This window comes from Neofelis nebulosa, chromosome 8 (genome assembly GCF_028018385.1).
Source record: "Neofelis nebulosa isolate mNeoNeb1 chromosome 8, mNeoNeb1.pri, whole genome shotgun sequence".
NCBI classification, from domain to species: domain Eukaryota; kingdom Metazoa; phylum Chordata; class Mammalia; order Carnivora; family Felidae; genus Neofelis; species Neofelis nebulosa.
This window is the reverse complement of record NC_080789.1, coordinates 132,112,981-132,123,090: the sequence shown is the minus strand read 5'-3', so window position 1 is coordinate 132,123,090 and position 10,110 is coordinate 132,112,981. Positions and strand designations below refer to the sequence as shown.

General features: G+C 48.0%; 1 protein-coding gene and 1 long non-coding RNA gene across 4 annotated transcripts in view; one reads left to right on the top strand and one right to left on the bottom strand.

Moving 5' to 3' along the window:
- The first annotated feature begins 364 nt into the window (after window positions 1-364).
- Window positions 365-10,110, top strand: part of ECHDC3 (enoyl-CoA hydratase domain containing 3) — a 31,922-nt gene continuing 22,176 nt past the window's right edge. For all 3 annotated transcript variants that reach the window (XM_058681924.1, XM_058681925.1, XM_058681923.1), the window contains exons 1-3: window positions 365-661; window positions 4,928-5,049; window positions 6,806-6,903. In XM_058681924.1, the coding sequence (XP_058537907.1) occupies window positions 519-661; window positions 4,928-5,049; window positions 6,806-6,903 (363 nt within the window). In that variant the 5' untranslated portion in view covers window positions 365-518. The remainder of the gene's footprint in view (window positions 662-4,927; window positions 5,050-6,805; window positions 6,904-10,110) is intronic.
- Window positions 4,222-7,974, bottom strand: LOC131483600 (uncharacterized). Its single transcript, XR_009247797.1, has 2 exons — window positions 7,369-7,974; window positions 4,222-4,405 (listed from the first exon to the last, which is right to left on the bottom strand). It is a non-coding gene; the product is annotated as an uncharacterized LOC131483600 (long non-coding RNA).

The window sequence follows — 10,110 nt, the reverse complement described above, 5'->3', positions numbered from 1 at the left end:
TGCTAAAACAAACAATCCGCTGAATCCGCCTGTAGGGTTAGCGCACTACACCTCAGACACCACTGCTTGGCCCGTCGGCGGAGGGGAGGAGGGAGCGGGAAACGCTGGCGGCGGGGGCGGGGCGGCGGCGGAGGGGAGGAGCCGGTGGTGGAGGGGCGGGGCGACGGCACAGGGGCGGGGTCGGTAGCGGCGGGGGCGGGGCTGTGGCGGGGGGCGGGGTAGGTGGTGGAGGGGCGGGGCGGTGGCGGCGGTGGCGGGGCTGCGGCGGAGGGGCGGGGCGGGTGGTGGAGGGGAGGAGCGGGGTGGGTGGTGGAGGGGAGGGGCGGGGTCGATGGTGGAGGGGCGGGGTCGGTGGTGGAGGGGCGGGGCGGGCCTGCGAGAGGAGGCAGATCTGGGCCCAGGCCTGAGGGTCCGATCCAGTTTTGCCCGCGGCCGGGGGCGGTCGAGGCGCCGCGGTCCGGCGGCTCGCACAGCGGCTCTCAGGGCGTCCGGCCCTCCGGGGTGTATTTCTGGCTGCCATGGCCGCCCTCGGCTTGCGGGCCTTCGGGACAAAGGGGCTCGGCTGGCTCCGGCGCAACCCGTGGGCCCCGCTCTCCGCCGGCTTCTGCAGCAGGGGGCCCTGGCCGCGACCCACCAGCGCGCGGCAGCGGGAAGGCATCAGGTCAGCGGCGGGGCCATCGGGCGCCCAAGCCCTCCCGGACCGGCCCGCGGGCCGAGCGGGGCGGTTCCCAGGTGGGGGTGGGCGGCAGGGACACTGGCGTGGGCAGTCACCCACACGGAGGCCAACGAGGGCTCGGCCTGGGGTCAGCTCCGCCCGCTAGGGACCGCAGTTTCTCCGTTACGGCTACATCTGGCCGGCGGTCCCGAAGGAACCCGCGGACACGGTGTTTCCTGAAGTCCCTTGCCTGGGCACGGTAGCATTTGGGACCCTGCAGGACACCGGAGAATTTCAAGTGCGACAGCCTCCAAAGGTCCCAGCGATCAAACTCCCTAAACCGCCATGGCAACGGAGCCCAGTCCTCGTTGGACTTAAGGCGCGGGGTGGGCCGCTCGCCAGGTGGCCTTTGAGAAAGAGGGTTTTGTGCTTCTCACAAACTTGACCTAGTTCCAAGGCCAGGTTAGGCTTAGCAGAGCTGCTCCTTGGCCCTCCCCCAGAAGTGCCCGCGGCAGGGCAGGTAAATATGTAGGATGAAGGACACACTGTACTGAGCTCTGCCCTTTGGCTAAACAAACCTAAAACCGGTGCACAAACTGGAACCGGATGAAGTAAGTAGCAGCAGTAAAAGGTGAAGGGCCCCTAGCCCCATCCAGGCCTCACCCTGATGTTTGCCTGGCCAGGGCAAGGGTGCAAAGAGAGGCCTACCCAGCATGCTAAGCAGTTAGAAGTTACAAATCGAACTAACAGCTAAATGTTTTTTTTTCCTACCCTGACAAGTGTTATCTTTGTAAGACCTGGAAGACCATGCTTGAATTTGTAATCCTCCGGCTCCTAGGAGTTCCCCTGAAGCAGTGGAGAGCCAGCTGGTGGGCAGCTTTTTTCTTTTCTTCCCACCCGGTGCTTACCTCCTCTCACCTGTCCACCCTTCCTTCCTGCTGCTCTGCCGGGAGCTTGGTGCACAGGTCTGCAGACACCCACCCAGCATGCCTGTATTCTCTCTTTCCCCTCACCCCCTGTAAATAATTGCTCTTGGCCACCTGACGGGCTTAAGGGTGCCCACTGCAAAGCCAGAGAATTTCAGAGTCTCAGATAACTACACCAGGGTTTGGAAGGGGGTGGTGGTTTCCAGGCTGGCACATCATACTGACTCCTTGCTCACCTGGCGGGCCACAGCTGGAAGAGGGCCAGAACTGGGTGCTCTAAAGGGCAGGGCGCAGGCAGGGGTCCTTCCTGCCCATTTTCAAGGGTGGTTCTGCTTCTGCAAATCTGGTTCCACCTGATCAGCAGCCTAACTTCTGGCATGGCAGCCAGTTGACCAAAGAAGGTCTGACTGAGTTCCCCGGAGCTAAACATGAATCAGAAAGGGAGATAACGGGGAGAACCAATCTATCATAAAATGCCTGACATTGTTTGGTAATTAGGAACCTCCAGATCCAGCCCTAAAGCAGTAGTATGTTAAGCACTAAGTAGGTGAGATTGAACAACTCAAGTCACACTAAGCGTTCCTTTTCAAAGCTGTTTCCCTCAGCAGTAGTACTGTCATGGAGTGAAACCAGCCAGGCACCGGGTACTATGCTAGGTACTGTACGATCCTTACCCCTAATACCTAACAGCCTGTGAGGCAGATTATGTCGTCCCCACCCTACAGTGAGGACACAATTTCAGAGAGGTGGCAGCCTGTTCAAGGCCACACAGCCAGGAGGAAAGAAAGCTAAGGAGGCAGGAAAGGGTCCACGTGCCTCCAGAGTTGTTTCCACTCTGCTGTGTAGCCCAGTGTACTCGCCACTGAGGTTTAAAAGAGGTGACAAGGGGCGTCTGGGTGGCTCTGTTGGTTAAGTGTCTGACTGTTGAATTTGGCACAGGTCATGATCCCCAGGTCGTGTGAGCCTGCTTAAGAGTCTCTCTCTCTTTCTTTCTTTCTTTCTTTCTTTCTTTCTTTCTCTCTCTCTCTCTCTCTCTCTCTCCCCTCCCCCCTTTAAAAAAAAAAAAAAAAGGTAGCCAAACACTAGGTGAGGTGAAAATTTACAGGAATTTGGTGCAATTGGCTGTGAGAAATCGAAGTGCTACTTGGGGTCATTAATTCAGTGAGCAGGTACCTGTAGAGTGTCTCCTCTGTGTGTGAACATGACCATGCCTCATCTCATGGACCTTCTGTTGGTTTACAATGATGTGATGGTCTCTAGACAGTTGCCGGGGGCATCTGCAGGGCCCATCACTTGCCTTGCACACACAAATATTACACTTTTTGTCACATGCTGTGGCGGTGACCTCACTCTTAGTGATTCCCTCCCTCTTTCGAGGGGCGGCGTTGGTGAAGCCGTAGGTGCAAGGCATCACGCGTTTTGACCCAAGAGAGCCATTGGGAGAATTCAGACTGGTAAAATTTTTAGGAGGGATTATCAACTAGGTGTGATGACCAGTTGAATAGGGAAGCAACAGCACGGCTATCAGTTTCTGGCTTGAGCAACCGAGTAGCAGCACTGAGATCAGGAAAGGAGGAGAGAGGAAGAAGCCCAAGGGTACCTCAGTCCGGGGGACCCTGGACTGGATGTGCAGACCTGGAGCTCAGGAGGGAGGTCTGAGTGAGAGCAAAGATCGGGACTCCTCAGCATAGAGGTACCAGTAGAAGCCGAGGCCATGGTGAAGTGGACCCGGAAGCACATGGAACAAGGAGAGAGCAGGGGAGGGAGCCCTGAGGATCAGTTAGGGCGTAGCAGAAGGCTAGGCGCCCCTCGAAGAAGTGGAGGGCGGGCTAGGGAAGCACTAAAGAGATGTGCTTCCAGAAGGAGAGCATGAGCCAAACGGCCATTGGATTCGGTTCTGGCAATTGGGAGATTCTCGGTGAGAACGGTTTCCGGGGAGTAGCAGGAACAGAGGCCTGGTTACACCGGGTTGAGAAGTGAACTCAGCAGGTTAGAGCACCCTGACAGGGCGTGGGACGTGCCAGCCAAAGGGTTAATGGGCCACATAGGAACCGATGCTGCCACGCAGCCAGGGCATCTAGGGGCTGGCATCTCTGCACAATTTTGCCAGAGGCCTCAGAATTGAATTTAGGGCATATGTCGCCTATGGGATGGCAGCGCTTAGCTTTGCTACAGAAAGCACGCTCATGATTTTACTGGAAGGTTTGTCAGCACTTGTTACCACACCCCAAAAGGTGGGTGTCCTAGTCTACCAGCATTATCGGCTGCAAGTCCCTTGGTACTTCGGAGGGAATGTGTTCGTGAGAAACAGAACGGGTGAGTGTCACAGGCACCTGCAGAAGCCGAGCCGGCATGGGGTTCCAAAGAGACCGGTTCTTCTTACCGCGCTGAAATAAAGTCCGTCACCAAAGTGGTTTTCCAGAAAACAGTGGCAGCAGAAGGCTATTACGGGAGGATCCAGGCTGACACACGGCAGTAGGAATACAAGATTCCAAAAAAGGACGAGAAAGGCAGAAAACGTGTAGGTGGGGACCGATGGGAAACACGTCTTACATATAGGACAAATAGTCTGGTGCTTGGCTCCCTGCCCAGTCCTTATAACAGTAAAAATGAGACATTTTCTGTGTACGGGAAGCCAGATGACAATACCACTCATTTTAATTAGCATGTGGGATGCCTGAAAATAGCGAGAAGACCTTTGCATGCCAGCTCTTTGTCGGATGACACGTCCGGAAGAGCCTTCTTGCTGCAAGCGCCTGCCCTTTTCTTCTTCACATATTGCCCATTCTCAGCATAAATTATTTTGCAGAATTACAGGATGCCACTGTAAGGAACAAAAGACAACAGGAAAATGCTGTCCCGTACGCATATTGATAGCTATAACTGCACTGCTTCCTCTACGGGGTGGACGGGAGGAGACTTGGGGCCGTATTTTCATTCTGGGCTCCTTCCCCGGCCTCATTCTTTTGAAGAAGCAACCCGAAGGTCACCACAATGTGGCAATTTTCCCTGGCGCCCACCCCTGTCTTCTCACAAACCTCACCGCCTCTCAGTATGGGCAGTGGTTTGGGAACTGTCGCAACCTGCCCTTTCTGTGGCGGCGACAGTCATGGGTCTGACAGCGAACGTGGAGAAAAAGAGAAACCGATCCAGGGGAGGAGGGAGAAAACCCGGCCCACATTTCAGCTGGTCTCCTTGTTTTGACTTAGCTGTAACTCTAGAGGGCAGAGCCTCTCAATTGCCACCCATGGTTTTAAAAATAGCTACCAGGTTAGAAAGGGATCACGGAGGTCCTCATTTGTTTTGACTCATGCTCGACCCAATAAGTATAAAACTTTCTTCCCAGGAACATTGTCTTGAGTGATCCAAAGAAGAGGAACGCGCTGTCATTAGCGATGCTGAAATCTCTCCAAAGTGACCTTCTTCACGAAGCGGAGAGCAAAGACCTCAAAGTCATTATCATCTCAGGTATTTATCTGATATCCAACCTCAGTGCTCTGCAGTACCCAGAAGAGGTTTCTCAAAATTCTTTGGTTATCTGGGGCGTTCCCTCACTTAACGGGGTGATTGTTTTTGAAGCTCCTTTCAAGAACGTTGACTCTGGAAAACTCACGTGTAGCGGGGGCCTTGATCCTGACACTGTCAACTGTGGGAAGTATAGCAAAGATTACCGCGCAGTGAGAATATGTGCCTTTTCCTTTTTGTCGGATACAAAACACAACTGCCACCATCCTTGGCTGTGCTGGTCTTCCCATCAAAGTCAGAGAACGGATTTCTTCATGGACCTGATGAGATGGGTTTAATCACCGATCCTTTTGGTAGACAACCTAGTTGGCTAGGACAGGCTGCTTGGGGCACTTGGTTGGTTTGTCTTTTGGGTTCTTAACTAAGCTTTCACCCGAGATCTGTGGTCTTCTTCGGTGGTGCCAGAAAGCATATATTTTGCTCATTTCTTTCCTTGCTCTTTTTCCAGGAAGAATTTTTGCCAGATCATCTAGTGAGGATGACAGTGGTATAAATAACAGCAATGCCAGCATTTTAGAGCAACCACAGAAAAAGAAAACACATGATGCCCTATGAGGCACTCTTTTTTAAAAATTAAAAATAGTTATTTTTATTAATCAATTATTTATTTATTATACATATTTATTTATTATATATAAATATATATTATACATTAATATATATTATATTTATTTATTATATATAAATATATATTATACATTAATATATATAATATATTTATTATTTATTTATTTTTTATTTATTCATTTATTATTTATTTATATTTATTATATATTATATTATATTTATTATATTACATATAAATATATATTATTTAATTATTTATTATTTTATTATTATTTATTATTATTAATAATAATTAAATAATTATAATTATTTATTACTTAATTATTATTTTTAATTAATTTTTTAAAAATTAAAAATTAAATTCGGTGTTTCTGGAGGCACTCAGAACGTTACCTCCCTGTCTGTGGTTGAATATAAATTTTCAACGTTTTATACGACGAAGGGAAATTGTCCTGCAGCCATGGGGGTGTAACCTGGATGCAGCAAGGCAGCAAACTCTGAACCACACAATTTTTTCACTTGTTTAAAGGGAATAATGTCGTCTGTCCCAGCAGCCACAGCAAAAGGAAAATATAAGAAAGCGTTAGCAGCTTATCAGTGGGATTACATGTCACCATTGTTGTTAATGACAACAGTAACAATAAAACCACGTCCTCAGATCCCTCATAAAAATAAGGGGGTTCTCCTCACACTCTGCCCTTCCTGGATTCCAACCTGTGTGGGTGGCCATTGTCTGTGGACAAAGGACAGGGACACGTGGGAGGCACGCTGGATTTGACGGGCCTATATGAGTCTATACACTCAGGCCAGACCGAGTCCAGCAACAAAAGTGTGAATCCAGAGGGATAAATCTGGAAAGAGTACATACACTCGCCTTGGTTCCTGAGCCTTCTCCTTGCCGGAATTACATGTTTCCGCTGGTCCCTCCAGAGACCTTTAGGAACAGATGCCTCACCTTACTCGGTTACTTTTCAAGCTAAATAGAATTATTCTTATCCAAACTGAGCCATTAACTTTCTCTGAGTGTCCACAGCATCCATACTATCGCTACTTACCAGGTAGACAAGTAAGTCCCAGAGCTGGCCATTTACCCCCGTCTTCTTTTTCTTTTCTCAACTGGAAACATTTGTAGCGGAGGGGCCTGTGTTTTCTTCTGGGCATGACTTAAAGGAGCTGACGGATGAGCAGAGCCCGGATTATCATGCCGAAGTATTTCAGACCTGTTCTGAGGTAAGCCAGGAGGACGGTCGGTCGGCATTGCAAGCCCGGAGATGTTAATTACATGAACGATTGAATTAGGCTTCCAAGTTACAGATGAGGTTTTTATCTGTGAGACCTAATCACTGCAAACTGGTCACTGGTGAATCCTTCATCCAAGCCACCGTTTGGTTTACATTTTTAAGAAGGGACCATGGTTTGCGATTGATCTCGTTATGTGCCAGAGAAAGTAAAATACATCCTGGCACTGGTGGGTTCCACCTCTGGGATTATGGGATATGTCCTGGTACACATGTCTTATGGAGGAGATACAGGGTGGGAATGTACATCTTTAGAGGGGAAGAACCTGAGAGGAGTATCATTTTCAAAAATTTCAAAAATTTTAAACAACCCTGTTAATGGGAAAGAGGGAGTATAGGTAAATGGAACAGCCATAACGATTTTAAAGATTATTTTCAAACCCTTCTTCCAACTAACCTTTGTGATCCACTCCTCCAAGTGGGAAAATTAGCTCCTTCATGTTGACGTCTCTTTAACCATATGAAGGAGAGGAATTGCAGACAGAGAGGAGGAAGAGGAACAGAGAGTTTGGGATGATTTGTAAATATATTAAATCGGCCCCTGGATAATAACAAATTGAATACAGAACCCAACTTTAAGTAATACATTGTTCATTCCATGGCTCTTTATTGAGCACTACTGTGTGCATAAGACTTGTAAGGCACTGAGGGAAATAGAAGGAAAAACAAGTTTCCTGCCAAACTGAAACTGGAAATGTAGGTGAGAAGCAAGACACAAAACCGTTTCATAACCCCATCCTAAGATTACTTAACCTAATTTTTCAGGCATTCATTGACTTGTTCATTTGTTTGGCCGTTAATGATTCCACAAATAGTTAATGATCCCTTCTATACAGACAAGACAGAGGTGAGCAACAGGGAAGCAGACAGAGGTGACTGAGATACCTTCTCGACCACCATTTGTTTTCCCTGCCCTTCCAGAACGCCACAAGGAAATCCAATTATAGTTTTCTCATGTCAAGGAGGGACAAGACAGAAAAGCAATTGATTTGAGGCTTCATAGCGAGGCAGAAGTCTTGGCACTCAGACCAGAGCGAAGTCTTAGGTCTTTTGTTTCACATTAATGATGTTTATGTAACATTCGAGCTCTTGTGTTTGCCCAGGCTTGGTGCTTTAAAAGTTATTTTTCGACTAATATCCAGTAAAACAGAAAATCCTCAAAGAGAACCACTAGACCCCTTCCATCCCCCCTAAAGGGCCTGCTTTTATCACTCTGCCGTGGTGTCTTCACGAACTGAGATCTAAACAGGTTGGCAAAAGGGCCACAGGGGGACCAGGGCTCCTTCAGAGGATAAAGGCCAGATTTCGTGGAAGCTTGCAACCCATGGATGCCTCAGGCTCACCTTCAGAACACAGTGCATAGCAGGACCTTGTCCTAACATAGGGAGATACAAGTGAAAGTGCACTGATTAACACTTTTTCTAAGAAAATCACAATGTCCTGGGTAAATACGAGCATCGTGAACTTGGGCAAGGTTTCAATCTCCACATGTAATCAACAGACAGATTGGGACAGAGTGAGCTAGATATTTCACTGTTTGGTTCATGCATGAGAAGACGGGGTTTTAGAGAGGAAGGCAGAGATTCCTGAACTGGCTCAGCATCTAACTACAGCAGGTTCATTACAGAGCACAAGTACCACCCGATAGTTAGTTATTTCTAAATCAGGAATAGGAGAAATCGAGAATGAGAAGGAGCGCTTGGCTCTGAGAGACCAAAAGTAACCCTCTGTGGAGCTGATTGGCAGATTTCACCAGACACCTATCCCTGTGTCTTTCCTGTTGAAGTTTGAAGGTGGAAACCCTAGTCCAGGAAGAGAATCTTCTCTTCCTTATCACATCCTCACACTGAAATGGCAATGGAACAAGGCCTCTCACTTTTGGGGAGTAACACAGGGCCCTTAGCAGTCCTATTGAGTGAGGCTAAGGTAGGGTCAAGTTTATGTCACATTTTGGAGCAGGCACAGCCAGGAAAAATACTTGGTTCAAGAAAGTAAACTAGGAGGGATAACCAAGTCCTGACTACCAAGGGATTCAATATCCCAGCTGATTTATTATCTAGCTTGTCTTTGTCTTTCCTGAATTTGCTCTCTAACAGTACTTAAAATACTTAAAAAAAAATTTTTTTTCAACGTTTTTTATTTATTTTTGGGACAGAGAGAGACAGAGCATGAACGGGGGAGGGGCAGAGAGAGAGGGAGACACAGAATCGGAAACAGGCTCCAGGCTCCAGGCTCCGAGCCATCAGCGAGCCTGACGCGGGGCTCAAACTCACGGACCGCGAGATCGTGACCTGGCTGAAGTCGGACGCTTAACCGACTGCGCCACCCAGGCGCCCCAAAATACTTTTTAATTATAAAAATAATAAATGCTTATTATGGAAAAATTTGAAAATCTAGGAAAATAAACGATTGATACTAGACCATAATCATACCACCCAGAGTGAATGCTAATATTTGGTATATTTCTTCTGAATCTTTTCCCATGTGATCCTATTTGTCTGAGTAATCATACATACATGCAATTATACCGTATAATTGTATAACATGACTGTATCGTTGAATGCTTACCATGTGCCAGGTAATGTTTTGAGTACTTTAGACATAGTAATGTGTGTAATTCTTGTGTTCTCTGAGATTGGTACTATTATAGGGCTCTTGGGTAGCTCAGTTGAGCATCTGACTCTTGATTTTGGCTCAGGTCATGATCTTGGAGTCATGGGATTGAGCCCCGTGTTGGGCTCCATGCTGAGCATGGAACCTGCTTGGGATTCTCTCCCTCTCTCGCTCTGCCCCTTCTCCCCCCTGCCCCCCACTCACACACACTCTAGAATACAATACAATACAATACAATACAATACAATACAATGAAATATTGGTACTATTGTTATGCCTGTTATTATTCCCAGATGTGAAGACTGAGGGATAAGCAGTGGCTAAGTGGTCAACTGGGCACCAAACCCCAGCAGCCTACCTCCAGACCACTACACAGGGCCCAGCCCATCAGGCTAATGTGTCTTGTGGAAACTCTCATAATGAGAACACAGCATTCCTTTCAATGGACATTTAGTTTACATAGCCATTTTTCATTATTGATTGGTGTATATTTATGTTACTTATTAATTTTTTACTGTTATAAAAT